The sequence below is a fragment of the Canis lupus genome, chromosome 23 (genome assembly GCF_048164855.1).
Source record: "Canis lupus baileyi chromosome 23, mCanLup2.hap1, whole genome shotgun sequence".
Classification (NCBI taxonomy): Eukaryota; Metazoa; Chordata; class Mammalia; order Carnivora; family Canidae; genus Canis; species Canis lupus.
Genome location: NC_132860.1, coordinates 28896434 through 28914724, shown reverse-complemented (window position 1 = coordinate 28914724; position 18291 = coordinate 28896434). Strand labels below are relative to the sequence as shown.

General features: G+C 46.6%; 1 protein-coding gene across 3 annotated transcripts in view; it reads right to left on the bottom strand.

Moving 5' to 3' along the window:
- Positions 1-12386: 12386 nt before the first annotated feature.
- Positions 12387-18291, bottom strand: part of DGAT2 (diacylglycerol O-acyltransferase 2) — a 32709-nt gene continuing 26804 nt past the window's right edge. For all 3 annotated transcript variants that reach the window (XM_072794666.1, XM_072794667.1, XM_072794665.1), the window contains exons 5-8: positions 16466-16670; positions 15663-15837; positions 15076-15278; positions 12387-13550 (exon numbers count right to left, since the gene is read on the bottom strand). In XM_072794666.1, the coding sequence (XP_072650767.1) occupies positions 13396-13550; positions 15076-15278; positions 15663-15837; positions 16466-16670 (738 nt within the window). In that variant the 3' untranslated portion in view covers positions 12387-13395. The remainder of the gene's footprint in view (positions 13551-15075; positions 15279-15662; positions 15838-16465; positions 16671-18291) is intronic.

The window sequence follows — 18291 nt, the reverse complement described above, 5'->3', positions numbered from 1 at the left end:
CTAGGTCTGTGTCAGTTGTCGGTAAAGGGACAGAGGGGCGGGGCCTGATTAGGTAGAGAGCGCGCCTGGGCTCTGTTGTCACGTGCAGGAGGCAGGAGAGTCACCTGATTAGTGAGAGTCAGTCTTCCGAGCCACTTCCGCCCGGACCTAGTTGCCGTGGCAACCGCCCCCCTCGGAGGGCGGGGACCGGCTGGGCGCCCGCTGGGTAGCGACGGCTCTCTGCTGTTGGTTGCGAGCACCCTGAGCAGCCTCTTCCTGAGCGGCTCCCAGGAACATGCGGGGACTGAAAAGTATTTTATGGTGCGACAGAAGGCCACCACGCAGGCTGCGCTGAGACCAGAAACCTGGCGGGCAGTCCCACCTGCTCTGCCGTGACCGACTCCAACCCCCAAGTCCACGCCCCTCTTCGCACTCCACGAACCTGTACGCTGAGCTGCAAGGTGTGCCAGCACCTGGACGCTGTTTAACCTCTACGAGCGTGTCGCTTACGCCGTCCTTGGAAAGCCTTTGCTACTTTTCTCCTCCTAGCTGACTTACCCATCAAATTTCATCCGGGACTGAGGGAGGTCCCACTTCCAAAAGGTTTCACTGTTCTACTCGGGGACCCTAAGTTAGGACCCTGGCCTCGACCATATTTCTGATTATAAGATTGCATTGTCTTTTAATAAGTCTATAACACACACAGTGAATTCCTCAAACAAAAGGACCTTGTCATTCATCTCTGGCTCTCCAGGACCTGCTGGATATGTTTATCAGTATATGTTTATTTTTTAAAGTGAAGCAACCCAACTCAAATACCACCTCTTCCATGAACACTTCCTTGGTCATAATGATAGCATATATAGCAATTGCTTCTATAATAAATAGCATTGACTCATTCTGCAGGGTATCAATCTGCCTTCCCCCCACCCCCTACACTGAATTTCTCAACCACCTGGACTGATACAACTGAAAGAACAGGGCGTTTTAGGATCAGACACAACAGGAATCGGGCAGTTTTGGAATCTCGGCTCTGCCACTTTCTAGCTACGTGTTCCTGGGCAAACCAGTTCCCCTCTCTCAGCTTTGGTTTTGCCATATGTAGAATAATAATAAGGTTGCTGTAAGTAAATCAACATACATAAAGTGCCAGTGAAGGCCTCACATTAATAATTGCATTAAAAATAGGTTAATAGAAAGTAAGCGTACCACCTTTCCAAGGTATTCAGAAGCCTGAAGATACTTTGGCTCTGACCCCAGAGCTGGCTAACTTGGATGTCACACTGCCTCCTATTCTGAAACACCAAGTGGTTGCTCATGGGTGTGTGGTCAGGTGTTTGTTGGGAAGGGATTAGTTAGAAAATCCCAAAACTCATCTGACTCAACTCAGGAGTGCCAAGATCTGGTGGAATTTCACAGAAAACACTTTTCTGTTTCCAGGCTGCATTAGTTCCCTGAGGCTGCTGGATCAAATTACCATAACTGGGTAGCTTACAACAACAGCAACAGAAATACAATCTTCCACAGTTCTAGAGACCAGTAGCCCACAATAAAGGTCTTGGCAGGCCCTCACTCTCTCAGAAGGCTCTAAGGAAGAATCTATCCTTGTCTCTTTCATCTCCTGGTATCTCCAGGTAGTTCTTAGCCTGGGGCTGCATAATTCCAATCTCTGCCTCCATCTTCTCATGGTCTTTTCTTCTTCCTGTGCATTCTTTTCTTGTTCTTTTTTTTTTCTTTAAGATTTCTTAAATAAGATTTCTTTAATAAGATTTCTTATTTCTTTATTCGTGACACACACACAGACACACAGAGGCAGAGACATAGGCAGAGGGAGAAGCAGGCTTCCTGTAGGGAGCCCAATGTGGGACTCAATCCCCAGGACTCCAGGATCATGTCCTGAGCCGAAGGCAGACGCTTAACCACTGAGCCACCCAGGCGTCCCTTCTTTTCTTTTTCTTAAAAGGACACTTCTCTTTGGATTTAGGGCCTATCCAGATTATCCAGATCTCATTTTGAGATCCTTAATTACAAAGCCTCTTTTTCCAAGTAAGATGACTTTCACAGGTTCCAGGGATTAGAGCATGGACTCATTGGAGGACAAAAGGGACATTATTCAACTCACTACATAAGTTGAGAAAATGTGCCTGTAGAGACAGAACACAAAATCACCACTTTCCCCTTTGGAGGTCAGTTCTGAATATTAGCTAACTTTATTACTTTGTTCATTCCACAAATACTCATTGACACAGAAGTGTTAAGTCCTTTATTAGTCAGACTCAGACTCCTCCCCAGAGGAGCTGCCCTCTTTATAGAGTACTTAAATAAGTAAACGAAGAATGACGATCCAGTTGCTCAGTCTGAAGAAAGATCAGGAGCCATGGAAGACAGAAGAGTGTCAGTCACAGTAGAGGTGACACTTAAACTGAGTACTGAAGGACCAGTAGGAGCTTACCAGGAGGGAGGAAGGGAGAAAAGGATATTCTAGCAGAGACAGGATCCATTCTTTCTACAGGCTTCTAATGAGATTCAACTCTGTACCACACTGATTACTGGGCCCTAGAAATACATACCTCAACTAAACTGCCCTTCTCAGTCGTTTCCACTCACATGCCACTAACACCGGAAGAGCTGGAATGTTCACCCCTAAGGACAGGACAGAGAACTGAAATACCTGCAAAACATTCAAGGTAATGAATGTAAAATGTTTTGCACAGTGACTTGGGTATCCTAAGTGTTCAATAAATGCTATCATTATTTTTATGTGTCCTATTTAATTCTAAAAATTATTATATTATCGTAGATCCTTTTCCCTAATATGGCTACATTGGTTTCAGCATAAAAAATATTTCTAATCATTTTGAATTAAAATACTATAATATTTATACAATGCTATAGATTCCCTAGGGAAACATGTATCAAAGTGTAGGGAACATAGATGCTAAGGTGGCCAAATACAATATAGATGCACTGATAGAAAAAAGATAAAGGTCAAGTGGTAATGGAATGACTGACTCACAGGAGCTGGTGGGCAAAGTCAGAGCAGGTTTCACAAAAGTCTTAAAAATGATTACTAGCTTGATAAATGAACAATAGAGGATTAGGTCTGTTAGTTTCAGAGATGACTGGTATTTTAACAGCTAACTAATACCATGTTGGATATTGAAACCAAACATTGTTTGCAGGACCAAAAAGCTAAAGCCACTCCAATCCATTTTATGTCCTCTTCTTCCTCCCTCCTCATTCTCTAGATCTCATGGGTGTGATGCGTTGGATAAATAAGAGCAACACAGGCCAGGTTGGTCTTTTGATGTCTCAAATTTAATTGAATTAGATCTATCCCCTTCCTTTCAACAGAGTCCTCTTTCTTCTGTTTGCTTACTCACTAAGGCAAACCACTCAGACCTGTACCAGGTGCCCAGCCAGGGCACAAAACTTACAGAAATCATGCAAATAGAATCCCTGACTGCAAGGAGGTCATGGATAATTTCAGTACAAAGTGGTACATGCAAGTCATTGGGATGACATATTAAGTATAATGGGAGCACAGAAGAGGACTTTACTAACTGCTGCATGTTGTACCAGAAGGCTTTCCAGAGAAGAAAGGGTATTCTAGGCAGAATCTTGAGCTCTACATGAGCAAAGACCTTGAGGCAGAGGACATGACATTAGCGTAATTTAAGGTGGCTGAAACAAAGGTTGCATGGGAGCAACAGGCAAAGAGGGTGGAAGAGGAAGATGGGGCCCAAAGAGGAAGACAAGGCTGGAAGAAGAACCTGGCTGCTAGGCCAAAGAACTTGGGCTTAATCTTAGGCAATAGGAAGTCAGTTAGATCCTCAGGCAGCCCTGGAGATGCAGCTTTCAAGGGGTAGGATTTGAAGAGCAAGACTCTTGCAGAAAGCCAGACTCTTGCACCCAACAAAGGTGTGTCCCTGGGCCAACCCTACAAGGTCACTTTTTTTGCAAAAGTCTCTCTAGATATAAGCTAATGGCTACCTTCTCTGGGCCTTCACTGCAGCTGCCTGACCTCTCTTTAGTACCTGCATCCACGTGCCTACTCATATGGTTTGTGTATGATTTGTGTTTGTCTCACCCACTCTGCTTTGAACCCTTGATTTTAATTTCGTTCTGAATCCCCAGCATCCTGACACAGAGGGCAGACTGCAGAAGCTTCAACACACCAGTGACTGATGGAGTGAATAAAATCGGTGAATGAGTGGACGAATGCTTGAGGAAGGGAATGTTTGGCTGACACGGAACCTCCATACCTCTCCCACTGAACACAGCCCCAGAGAGAGGAGGTGAGCTTGCCCACAGTCACACAGAGTTTGTAGCAAAACTGAGTCAAAGACTTGGGCCTTAGAGCACCTGGGTGGCTCAGTGGTTGAACATCTGCCTTTGGCTCAGGGCATGATCCTGGGTACCCTGGGGTGCTAGGATCGAGTCCCACATCAATCTCCCTGAAGGGAGCCTACTTCTCCCTCTGCCTCTGCCTCTCTCTCTCTCTCTCTCTCTCTGTGTGTGTGTGTGTGTATGTGTGTGTGTGTGTGCCTCTCATGAATACATAAGATCTTAAAAAAAAAAAAAGACTTGGGCCTCTTGCCCCTAGGAGCAGCACTCCTTCCTCAGTTCCAGTGGTTTTCACACCATCATGGACTATACATGTGCCAGTGTGGACACATGACTATGAATTAACAGGCCAGCCCAGGACGACAAGCATTAGACATAAGCACATCTTACCCATAGGGCTGATTCAGTGGGAGCCCCCAGAGAAAGCTTTCCTTAGGAACTGACTTTTACAGTGAGGTCTAAAGGATGAGGAGGAGGTCACTGGACAAAGCGGGCTAGTGAGAGCAAGAGGAGAATTTGGGCAGAAGGAACAGCCTGAAGGAGCACAGAGCATTGAAAGAATTGAAAGAGAAGGCCAGGCGGGTGTAGGCAGGAAAGGCAGCCGGCGTGGGGGAGTAGGAGGGGGAGGAGAGGAGTTTTTGAAAGAAATTGATATTTCAAAAATAAAATCAAAGACCTCCTTCAATTTCTTTTACCGTTGAGTGTTGCTTTCATTTATCATTTCATATAGCAGACGTGGCAGCTGTAGCTTGTCTTTTCAGAGCTTAGGGCTCCTGAAGTTTTTTAGTCCAGCCCTGATGGCACGGAATGAAGTCAGTGATGCTGGCAGGGTCCAGATGCTGCCGGGTGTGGTAGCCCCAGGGGAGTCAGACCTTGAGGTGTGTGGACAACCACGGAAAGGTTTAAGCAGGGGAGCTACATGATCTGATTCATGTTTTTAAAGTGTCACTCTAGGGGCACTTTGGTGGCTCAGTGGTTGAGTGTCTGCCTTCCACTCAGGTCATGATCCCAGAGTCCTGGGATGGAGGCCTGCATGGGGCTCCCTGCAGGGAGCCTGCTTCTCCCTCTGCCTATGTCTCTGCCTTTCTCTATGTCTCTCATAAATGAATACAATCTTTAAAAAGTAAATAAATAAATCACTCTGGGGGTGCCGAAGTGGCTCAGCCAGTTGATCATCCAACTCTTGGTCTCAGCTCAGGCCCTGATCTCAGGGTCATGAGTTCAAGCCCTGTATTGGGCTCCATGCTGGGCATGGAGTCTGCTTAAAATACATACATACATACATACATACATAAAAATGTCACTCTGGCAGTTGTGTCATGAGCAGACACCAGAACGGAGGGAGTGGTGAAAATGGTAACAATAAATTGTGACATTTCTTCATTGAGTTAGAGGACAGTTGGAACACGGAAATGTGGCTGAGTTCCTGAGAAGAGGGTGGCTTAACGGATACCCGAGTTCCCTTGATCTTGGCTGCAGAGTGGGGTGTCTGAGAGCTCCAAGCCAGAAGAAGAAACAGGGTCTTGGAACTGCAGTTAATTGGCTGCAGGATTTGAGGGAAATTCAAATTCATTCCCCTCTCTAACAGATTTCCCTGGGGGCTAGAGAGAACTAACATTTGTCTAGTACTTTACCTTGGACGTACAATACCTTGGACAATCCCCACAGGAGCCTGTGAGGTTGGTATTATTGCCCTAGTTTTACCTGATCCTAAAAAGCAGCTCTGGTAATAGAAATGAGCTGCCCAAAGTCACATGACTCTTAGTGGCAGATTGACTTGTGAACCCAGGTCTCTTGCTTCCTAGGCTGGGGCTCTGTCCTCCATACCACACTGCCTGCATTAAGTAGAATACACTATTAAGAACCAAATTTTCCCAAAAGAACGAGAATCTTACTTCCATCGACTGCAAAGTATAGGTGCAAAAAATCCAAAGCTAAAACTCTCTACACAGTTTTTCTTTCTTGTTCTCTTCCTAAATAATGTAGTCCAAAAGCCCTAGGGTGGGGCTGAGAACAAGATCAGCATGGGGTGAGGGGATAGTGTGGAAGGACCAGAGCAGGGAGTCAGAAGCAGAGCAAGGTGAGGAGGATGTCCACACAGGGCCAGCAGTGGGTGGAGGAGATCCTAGGCTAGGAATCGACCAGAATAGGTGAATAGGATGTCCACTGGGAGGCCAACCTAAAGCAAGATGTCACAGCTCAAGCAGGGCTAAGGACTGGCTCCATAATTAGTGGGGCATGGGGCAAAGTGAAGATGCAGAGGCCAGTGTTGAAAATTATCAAGAACTCCAAGGAGGCAACAGCATTAAATCAAGCATGGGGCCACAGGTGTGGGCAGCTGCATAGGTCACATCCAGTGAAACTGGCCTTGAGAGCGTCAGTATTGGGTTCAGGGATGGAGAACAAAATGGTAGCAATGGAAGATTGATTATGTGCAGAAGGATTGATCAAATAAATAAATATATTAAGGATAATGGGAGCCAGTTTCTATCAGAAAAAGGAGTTTCAAATATAGGAAAAGAAAGGACTTGGATGAACCCTGTGGTGATAGACCATCATTGCCCAGATCTGGGTTTTTAAATATCCTCCTCCACTAAGAGGAATCAAGACTCTGAAGAAATGGCTAACTCCCGGATTGGGCCAGAAAAAGTACAAGATGATCCTATGATGTCTAGTTGTGCCAGAAAGTAAGGAAGTATTCCTCCTGCCCCCCGCCCCCCACAAAAGAAGGAGACATGTCAAAAGGACACAGAAGCCAGTTTGATGGATCTCCCACTGGTCAAATCTGGAGCAGTTTGAGCATCAAATAATGATAGAGGCATATAGCCCACTGAATAAAATAGGGATCCATGAGTCTTTATTGATATAAAAAGGGAGGGAAAGAGAGGTTTTCAAAGGATGAAGAAAGCGTAACTTCACAATGTAAATGCTTGATGATTCCCACCTTAATCAAGTGATCAGGTGAGCATTGCCCAATAGGACAAACTGAAATCATGACTACCTACTAGGATGCAGGGAGTAGAGTCCATCATTACTTCTGTGATATTTCAGCTAAAGATGGATAGTTGGAGTCAATCATAAGGAAAAAGTAGACATCACAAAACCAAATGGTGTTCTATAGAATACTAGACTCATAATCTCCAAGGCTGTCAAGGTCATGGTCAAGGAGAGACTGAGGAACTGTTTCAGAGAACAGGAGTGGGATACTGTGATTTATAATAAATAATAGATATTTGGTCTTTGTTCACTGTTCCTGGCACATAGCTCCTAAAACTCCTGTAATTGCCGATATAAGAGCCATAAGGGCATCTTTTAAAAAAAGAAGAAAGGATTTATTTAGAACGAGAGAGAGAGGGAGAATGTGCACATAGGAGGAAGCATAGGGCCATCTTTTGTTATAATACTTAGTTTTGTCCTCAGTTCCAGAAAGCTTCAGAGAGGGAAATAAATATCTTTTGTTTCCATAACAAATCCCTTTCAACCACATCTGAGATTATGTTAATGAGGTGACATTTGGAAAGTCCCAGATAAATTTAAGGATGGGGGCTGGTTGCCAGGGAAACCAGCCCTGATTAGAAGGTTGAAACCTTCAGCACTCTCCCTCTGTACAGGGCTAGGATTTGAAAGCAGCCTTACTCCTGCATTACCAACCCTACAATGTGCTATAGCATTTTTGTTTTTTTAAAGCAAGCTCTATGGGGCACCTGGGTGGCTCAGCGGTTGAGGGTCTGCCTTTGGCTCAGGGCATGATCCTGGGGTCCTGGGATTGAGTCCCATATCAAGCACCCCTCAGGGAGCCTGCTCTCCCTCTGCCTGTGTCTCTGCCTCTCTCTGTGTGTCTCTCATGAATAAATAAAATCTTAAAAATTAAAAAGCAAGCTCAATGTGGAACTTGAACTCACGACCCCTCCAGTGCAATTCAATGTTATGTAAAAAATGTAGGAGATAAAATTGTGTGTACGCATGACACAAATGTTAGATAAAAATATACAAAGCAGAATTCTCTTAGCAGGAAGTGGTGAAAAATATCTTGAAAAAGAGTTTGTTTATAAGGAAGGGAAACAGAATCGTGAAAAAAAATAAGTTTGGAATACGTATGTGACAGAGATTTGTTATAAACAATTATGGTTGAAGGGGCACCTGGGTGGCTCAGTGGTTGAGCATCTGCCTTTGGCTCAGGGCGTGATCCCGGGGTCCTGGAATCAAGTCTTACATCGTGCTCTCCATGAGGAGCCTCTTTCTCCCTCTGCCTGTGTCTCTGCCTCCCTCTCTGTGTCTTTCATGAATAAATAAATATAATCTTTAAAAAAATTATGGTTGAAGCCAAGGGGTGGGGGAAATTCCTATTTTCTCCTAATGATCCTATTAATTACCATTAAAGGGAAATTTCTTCCACCTCTCAGAATTATCAGAAAAAAGGTACCTTCCACAACTGCAACCCGACTCAAGTAAAGAAATGCGAAATACAGTTGACTCTTAAACATATGTGTTAGGGATACCGATCCCTGACACACAGACAATTGAAAATTCTAGTATAACTTTTGATTCCCCCAAAACTTAGCTACTAATAGCCTACTCTTGACCAATAGCCTTACTGATAACATAAACAGTCGATTAACAATATTTTATATGTTATTTGTTTTATATACTGTGTATTTACGATAAAGTAAGCTAGAAAAGAGAAAATCATGAGAGAAAATACATTTACAGCACTATATCACATTTATCAAAAACAATCCATGTTTAAGTGGACCTGGGCAGTTCAAATCCATGTTGTCCAATATTTTATTGATGAGAAGACCAGACTCTACCATCCACCGGTACAACTCCTCTGTTAGGTGATATAAATATATTGAAGCTCACTGTATTAGGTTAAGCCATAAACTAGCTGACTTAAAACAGAAATTCATTCTGTTACAGTTCCGCATGCCAGAAATCCAAAGTCAAGGCATTGGGAAGGCTTTGCCCCCTCGAAGACTCTAGGGAAAAATCCTTCCTTATTTCTTCCATAACCTGGTGACTGTGGGTTGTCTGGGCTTGTGCTATGTAACTCCAGTTTTTGCCTTCTCCCCTTTTCCCCTGTGTCTTTCTCCTAGAAGGACACTAGAGCCCACCTACATAATCTAAGATTATCTCATTTTGAGATTCTTGACTTCATTATATCTGCAAAGGCTGTTTTCCCAAATAAAGTCACATTCCTTCACCAATTGCAGGGTTTAAGATATATACGTATCATGTTGTAGGCCACTATTCAACCTGCCACATCATTCCTATGTGTGGCCTGCCCCTTTTTCCTCTCAGGCCAGCCTGCTAAATGATGGAAAAATTAAGTTATTATTAATCTGAATGGGACTATTTTAAATTAAGATGTGAATTTTAATCTCCAGGGTAACCATTATGAAAATAACTTAAAAACATAGAGCAAAGGAAACAACTAGAGAATTAAAAGTGTATTAAAAAATACACAGTTAAGGAAGTAACGAAGGGAGAGGGGAACCAGAAATACATAATAGCAAAATGGCATGTGTAAATCCTACTTGATCAATAACTAGATGTACGTAGACTTCACACTCCAAGGAGAAAGGCAGAAAGTAAAAGTATGGATGAGAGGAAAAAAGATCTAACACTAGTCTGCCTGCAAAAGATACACTTCATATTCAAAGACACAAATAGTTTGAAAGAAAATGGATGGAAGAAGGTGTTTCATGCAAGTAGTAACTAAAAGAGAGCAGGGGTGGCTATACATCTGTAAGCTAAATAGATTTTAAGACAAAAATTGTTACTAGAGACAGAGGGCATTTTATAATGATAAAAGGGTGACTCCATCAGGAAGATGTAATGATTATGGACATATATGCAGAGGCCCAAAATGTACAGAGCAAAATTCACGGTATTGAAGGGAAAAGAAAACACAATGTAACAATAGTTGGAGACTTCAATGCCCATATTCAATAATGGATAGAAAGATTGGGCAGACGATCAACAAGATCAACAAGGAAATAGAAGACTTGGGACGCCTGGGTGGCTCAGCGGTTGAGCATCTGCCTTCGGCTCAGGGTGTGATCCCAGGGTCCTGGGATCAAGTCCCACATCGGGCTCCCCGCAGGGAGCCTGCTTCTCCTTCTGCCTATGTCTCTGCCTCTCTGTGTGTGTGTCTGTCATGAATAAATAAATAACATCTTTTAAAAAAGAAACGAAACTTGGGCCTCTGTAGGATATTTGGCTCAGAACTAGCTTCAGCGCTCCCTAGTGGCCATATCTGTGAACCACAAGTAGAATCATTGGACTTGACAACTTCCTGGCTGACGACAGCCCCACCTCCTGGGTCCAAAAGTAGATGGTCATCTGGAAAAGGAGGATCCCGTTCCCTGTCCTGAGGGAACAACTCCCAATCAGAAGCAATGTTCACAGCATATACCTAGAGCCCCCCACATGTTGCTCAGAGCAAACAGTCCTCTGCTCGGCTCCGCACAGGCTGCTGCTAGGCGTACATTGCCATAGGTGAGGACCCCTCTGGGATTTAGGCCCTGCTGATTGTCGCTGCTCCTAGGCGGAGATGATAGTGCTCCTTCACGTACACTAGGTGTTCAGTCTTCACAAAATTAACTCTGAGAATAAGGGCCTGCCTTTCCGAGATGGCCTGTTAGGGCCAGGGCTCAGTCTGGAGCCAGAGCCTGAGGGTCCTGGCTAACCTCACACTGAGGCTGGATGGGGCTGAGACTGTCCTCAAAAAACAGGCCTTTCCTCCATCCTAGAGGAAATATCTGTCCCCTACTGGAGGTCTGTGGGCCTGAGGCCCCTTCAGGGTATCTCCTGCTGTCACCTGCACCGCTGCCCACCTAGCAACTCTGTAGAAGTCTCCCACCCTCCCAAGCCAACCCCCACCACAGACCCATCTGCCACCACCTCCTCCTTCAGATCAGCACTGCCATCTCCCTGTCTTTGCACTTGGTGCTCTGCCCTTCATTTCCTTCCTGGAAAACTTCCAGTCATCCTTCAAGTCCCAGGTCAGGCATTGAGGTTCCAGCTCAATGAGGCACCCCATGTTGGATGCACAGGGGGTGATCCTTGAAGTGGGTGAATGAATAGCAACAATGGGCACTTAGGCAGTGGTAAAGTTAGAATGAAGTCATTTGGTCTCAGCTAGGAAGGGTTCTCAGTGGCTTAGGACTCATTGAACCCAATGGAATTAGAGCCGAGAGAGGTGCCATCTTGTGAGACCTAGGTGTGGTATGAAATCACTACAGTGACAATAGGCCAGCTCTCCCACTTTGTGGTATAACTGAGGTCAGAGGCAAGAAACATGCTTTAAGTGATCCGTGGAGGACGATTCCAGCTCAGCCATTTCAGGACTGTAGCCTTTACCTACATATAGGACAGTAACCCTTTAATGCATGGGGTAGATAGCTATGAGGGGGCTCCAAGGACCCCCTGCCTCCTGATTTCCACTCAATGTATAGTCCTCTTGGGTGTGGTGAGCTGGATCTAGTCACTTGCATCTAATGGGGAGAATATGGCAAAAGTGATAGGATATCACATCTGAGATTAAGTTATAAAATAACTTGACTTCTGCCTTGCACATTCTCTGGCTCTTCCTGCTTACCTCTCTGATGAAGTCAGCTGCCACACTGTGAGCTGCTCCATGGAAAGGCCCGTGTGGTAAGCAACTAAGAGTGGCCTCTGGTCAATATATTGCCCATGAGCAAGTGAACCCTGTCAACAACCATAGAAATGACCTTGGAAGTAGATCCTCCCCTAGTCAAGCCTTAGGATAACTGTAGCCCAGCTGACACCTTGACTGTGGCCTTGTGAGAGCCGCTGAGGTAGAGGGCTCAGCTAAGCTGGAGCTCATCTACTGGCTCTCAGATTGTGTGGTGGACACAATGTTGTTTGCAACCACTACATTCTGGAGTAATTTGTCACACAGCAATAGGGAGCCAATACACCACAGGGTCGTGTAGCCCAAAGGAGCAAGGGGTAAGGCTTGGCAGGTGGCCCAGATGGGGCCATGGTTTCTTCGAGCATCAGCAGCAAGATATAGATGCAACTCCAGCAATAACTCACAGTGGACTCTCGTTTTTATTTATTCATTTTGTAAAATACAAAAGTGTGACATGGTACAACAATCTCATCAAAAGAAAACAGAACACACAGAGGAGGGGCTGGATTTCTTCCCTGGCCCCTACTCTCTCAGAAAGGCACAAATATGTGAGGCTTGGGTTCAGGGGACTCCTGACCTGAAACCAATCTGCTGCTCAGAAGACCAGGCCCCTCTGTGAACAGGAAGAGGGATCCTTTCCTCACACCTGCACTTCGGAGTATGGGTTAAACAAATGGAGGCCACAGGAAAGTATGTGATTCAGGCCAAGTCTGGGTCTGTTCTGGGTCCATATTATCAGCACCCTGTGGAGGAGGACCAATCACTCCAACCAGAACATGGTGGCTGAATAATCCTGGAGACGGTGCATCTGGGACAGCACAGATGCCAGCACAGGATCATTGCCACCCCCATTCTTGCTCTGGAAGCCTCAGATTTAAAAGAATGGCTGGACTCAAGCTGGAGCATTCCAGATGCTCTTCAAAATGGGGACAACTGTGCCCTCCAAATCTTCCCCTTGCTGAGGGGTCAGCCTTGCAGTTAAGTGTGGGGTAGGTAGTTTGGAATAGAGCTGCGCCTTATCCTGCAGTGGGAAAAATTCTGCAAATAATCTAACCTGCCTGAGCCACTAATGGCAGTCCTTTTTTCCCAGTTAACTAGGACTGAGTTTTCTCTGTAATTTTGGGACAGGAAGCAGAAGGGTTAGTTGGGAAACCATAAAGGCTCAGATGTGTTAGCCACCACCTAGAGCAGGATAGATGGGAAGTGCAAGAGTTTGAAATATTCACTTTTTCCCTCTTAAAAAAAGACCTAACATTTGTAATGTAATAACAAAATTATTATAATTTCTTTTAAATAACCCACAGACACCCATGACGCTTCCAAATTTACAGAACAAAAAAGCATTCAAGAACTTGGTAGAAAACGATTTGTAGCTGGTTCCTCCCAGGAGCTGGCCCTCAATGGCAGGCTCAGTTCACCTCCAGAACCTCCGTCTCCGGGAGGCCAAACTTGGTCTTGTGCTTGTCGAAGAGCTTCACCAGGGCCTCCATGTACATGGCGTGATACAGGTCTATGTCCTGCTGGGTTGGGTGCTCCAGCTTGGGGATGGTGATAGGCTCACCCACTGAAGAATGGGGCAGAGGCCTCTGGTTAGTCAGTCCCCTTGGTCCACCATCTCTGAGACTTTGCCATGATGTTGATGGCAGTGACCCAGCGCTACGTGCCAACCATGTGCCAGGAACTGTGCCAAATATGCTCTATCTCAGGTGGTCCCCTGCTAGAGGAGGACCCAGGGCATGGAAAGGACCTGCCCCATGCCCTTTGGCCACTAAGCAGCAGGCGGGATCAACAGGGTTCCCTCACCTGTCACATGGGATCCTTCCTTGTAGGGCTTTGCTGGGGATTCTGACATCACATGGCATGCTTTGAAAAGTGTGGTGAGGGAGGAGGAGCACAACATTCATACATCCATGCACTGCTTTATTTTCTGCATCCCCACACCCAACTCATCCCAAAGCCCTGGCAAAGACATTTTGGAAATTTCTCCCCAGTTCATGTCCTTTCCTTCCATTGCCGCGGCCATTCCCTCAGTCCCTAGCAGCTGCCACAGAGGCGTCTGCACCTGTCTTGGGGATTCATTCTTACCCTCCTAGCCCATTTGCTACCCAGCAGCCCCAAGAATCACTATAAAGTGCAGGTCTGAACCTCTCCTTCCCAAAACCCTCAAGCAGCTCTCCATTCTTAGGCGAAGAGCAGACTCATTCCCACTGCCCACAGGAGCCTATCCCTCTCCAGCCACACCTGCGCATGGAAATGTCCCTGCTGCCTAAGAGCGACGGGGCCTGGCACAGGATTTGTGTGTAACAATAGCAGAGAGTGAGTCTGGGTCTGTCCCTAGGGTTCAGGAAATTAGTCTTTGTAAAAATACAAAGCAAAATACCTGATGCTGATAACTCAAAGTATCTGTGTGAGCTTTGACCCTGAAAGTCCATGCCTGGCAGCGTTCACACTTCTGTGTGATCTCTGGCTCATGAACCACACACACACACACACATAAACACACACACACTCAGAACAACAAAGCTGAAAAACAACCACAGCTGGTTTTCACTATACTTCTCAGAGCCTTATGCTCCAGTCATGTTGATGTTTTTCTTTCTGTTCCTCAAAAATCTATACAATTTTGCTGTGGACAGTTCACTCAGGCTAATGTTTCTGACAAATCTCTCCTCCTCCTCTCTTTTGCTAGATAATTCCTATTCAGCTAGAGGTGTAAGAGTCGCCTCTGCCCTGAGTTCACTACAACCCTCCGGAGTGAGCACCTTGCACATTCCCCTCACACCCCCTCATGATCTTTGCTTGATGACTGGTCTTCCTGGTCTTCCCTGATAGACTCCTGGGTTCTGCAAACACAGACCGCCGAGTCTCGTTTTCTCACCTGGCACTGCTTGGCTCATAGTAATGGAACAAATTCCCTACCGCCCACTCCCCACCCCCACTAGCCATTCCTTTGGCACCCAAACATGTCCACATCCACATGGTTTAGGGCATGGATGTCAGAAATAGATAGCCTAGACGTGAATCCTCATTCTCCCACAAACTAGCAGTGGGGCACCTTGAGGTCAGGGGCCCAGGTTGGGGATGCTCACCCACGGTGGTGATGGGCTTGGAGTAGGGCACCAGCCCCCAAGTGTCAGAGGAGAAGAGGCCTCGGCCATGGAAGATGCATGGGGCAAAGCCAATGTACTTCTGGAACTTCTTCTGGACCCATCGGCCCCAGGAGCCTTCCTCAAAGATCACTTGCTTGTACACTTCATTCTCCCCGAAGGAGTAGGTGGGAACCAGGTCAGCTCTGAAAGAGAGAAGCCATGGTCTGCCAATCCTAATTGCAGGCCTTTTGCTCTCCTAGCAACATAACATGTTTTGACCTGAGGGTGCACCGTCCTGCACCGGAGCCTGGCCTCTCAGCCCATCTGCGAGGGCCCAGGACGCACAGGCTGCATTTCTGCTCCACTTAGACACTCAGGCTACACTTGAGCAAACTTGGTCTGGCTCTGACCTCCAACCTCTCCTTGCCTACAGGAGGGCAGACTCTCATCCATGCCTTTCTGGGGTCTGGGCCTTGTGTCCAGGAACCAAGGAGCCTTTGTTTGGGCCAAATAGCTTTGGAGGGCTGTGCATGCATGTGCACACTGGTGTGTGTGTGTGTGTGTATGTGTGTGTAGGGAGCACTTACCCATGGCGTAGGGCCAGTTTTACAAAGCCCTTGCGATTGCGCAGGGTGACTGCGTTCTTGCCAGGCATGGAGCTCAGGGACTCGGCTGCACCCCCCACTACGATGATGATGGCATTGCCACTCCCATTCTTTGAAAGCAAGTAGTCTATGGTGTCCCTGTTCACAGGGCAGATGCCTGGCAGGGAGAAGGACACAGAGTCAGGGCTGTTCACAAATGCACCCCCTCCCCCCTGCATAAGGCCAAACATAAACAGAAAGAGCCCTGGACTTGGGCTCCAGACCTAACCCAGCCACTAGAAGTTATATAGTCCTGCATCAGCTATTTCTTTTTCTGAGCCTTGGCTTATTTATCTGTAAAATGGGAATAACGATATGAGGTTGTTTAGGGAACTCGTTCATTTGGCAAACATTCTTTGAGGTCCTAACTCTACCAGGCTGTTGCTAGGTGCTGGGGATCCCAGAGGATCAGGGTGGCAGGGGTCATGGGCGGGAGGATAAGGACAGAGCCATGAATGGTGATTAGGTCATGCAAAGGGCAGCCCAGGGGCCAGGGCAGCCCAGAAAAGGGGTCAGAGGTGGCTTCCTAGGGAAGATACTATCCAAACTGAATCCTAAAGACCATATGGACAGCTCTCCTGCTCAGACCTGATCCACCATGCCTGTGGCACACTGTCTGCCAGCACAGGACCGGCCCGCTGGGGCACGGTGTGTTGGCCTCCGGGCCTTTCTGTCACCTTGCTCAGTGGAGAAGCTCAGGCCTGCACAACGGGGCCCAGCAGGGGCAGGCAGGAGTGGATTCTCACCTCCAGACATCAGGTACTCTCTCAGCACCGGCATCCGGAAGTTGCCGGCCAACGTGGCCAGGTAGGGTCGTATGCCAGGGAACTTCTTGCTCACTTCTGTGGCTTCTGTGCTGAAGTTACAGAAGGCACCCAGGCCCATGATGCCATGGGGGTGGTATCCAAAGATGTAGTTCCTGGTGGTCAGCAGGTTGTGTGTCTTCACCAGCTGCAGGGCAAAACTCAGTCAGAGGAAACTGCTGGGAGAGGAGTCCTGGGACACGCCCCACAGATGCTGGACCCTGAGTGACTTTGGACCCGAAGGACCCGAGCGACACTGCACCTGACCCAGGACTCTCGCAATTGCCACTTAGACTGAGAGTCCCCGGGGAATGGAGTGGGAAACTTTCTCTCTCATTCCCATACTTCTACAGGGTGATCTGCACCCTGACAGCCTCCTGCCTGCCCTCCTCCTGGGCCCATTCTCCTCAACCAACCCTGGCCACTCTCAGATGAAGAGGGATGTCCAGGTTTTGTCAAGGTAAAGTCCATGTCCCTTAGTTTGGCCAGAGAAGGGACAGTGCAGCTGGCTTGGATGGAAACTTCCTTGCATGCGGCCAGGCTTGGTTCATGCTCTGCTGTGGGGAGGACGGGGTAAGCAACAGCCCTGTGCCAGCCCTACAGGGGCAGGGGACCAGCTGTATGGCCAGCTATCAACAAAGATGTCCTGGGATGCTCTAAAGAATGATTGGCTTCCTCAGGGGGCTGCTCCCTGCACAGAACATGGTGGAGGTGAAGGGTTCCGAGAGGGATGGAGAGGAAGGCTATTTTGTTCAGAAACATCATTTCTTTTCTGATTAGAAAAATAACAAATAATCATGGAGTGTTTTAAAAATACAGGAAAGTGAAAAGGTGATGCAAAGCACTTGTCCTGTCTTCATCCTGATAAACCCCTCTGACGTGTTGAGTTCTCTTGCTACTCAAATATACACATGCTCTTTTTTTAAAACCACAAAATTGGGACGCCTGGGTGGCTCAGTGGTTGAGTGTCTGCCTTTGGCTCAGGACGTGATCCCAGGATCGGGGGTCGAGTTCTGCATCGGGCTCCTTGTGGGGAGCCTGCTTCTCCCTCTGCTTGTGTCTCTACCTCTCTCTCTCTGTGTCTCTCATGAATAATTAAATAAATCTTTAAAAATAAAAACCACAAAATTAAGGGCATGTGGTTGATATCATTTTTACATAATTTTCTCTTTTTTAAAGATTTTATTATTTATTTATTTGACAGAGAGAGAGAGAGAGAGAGCGCACACAAGCAGAAGGAGCTGCAGAGGGAGAGGGAGAAACAGGCTCCCCACTGAGCAGGGAGCCCAATAGCCCAATGTGGGGCTCGATCCTAGGACCCTGGGATCATGACCTGAGCCAAAGGCAGATGTCAACCAACTCAGCCACCCAGGTGCCTCTCATTTTTAACATCATTTTCTACCAAGCCTATCATAACTATTTTTCCTATCACAATCCCTCAGTCACGTGTCTCTTGTGGCTACATTATTCTGTCATGTAGCCATGCAGTGTAATAAAATCATAATCAAATTCTGATTGATAGATCTTTAAAAACCTTCCAAAATTTCCTTCAGAAATAATTCTTCCCTAAGTACCTTCTTTTTGTCCACATATCTGATTATTTGACAAACTTCTAAAGGGAACAATTCCTGGGTCCAAGGGTATGAACATTTTTGGTCTTGTGGGCTGTCCTGCCTCTAGAAGGGTGGCCCTGATATCACCCCCACTGCTGTGCTTAAAAGTACCCTGCACTGGTGCCAGCTGAAGGCAGAGCCATGGGCCCTTGGCAG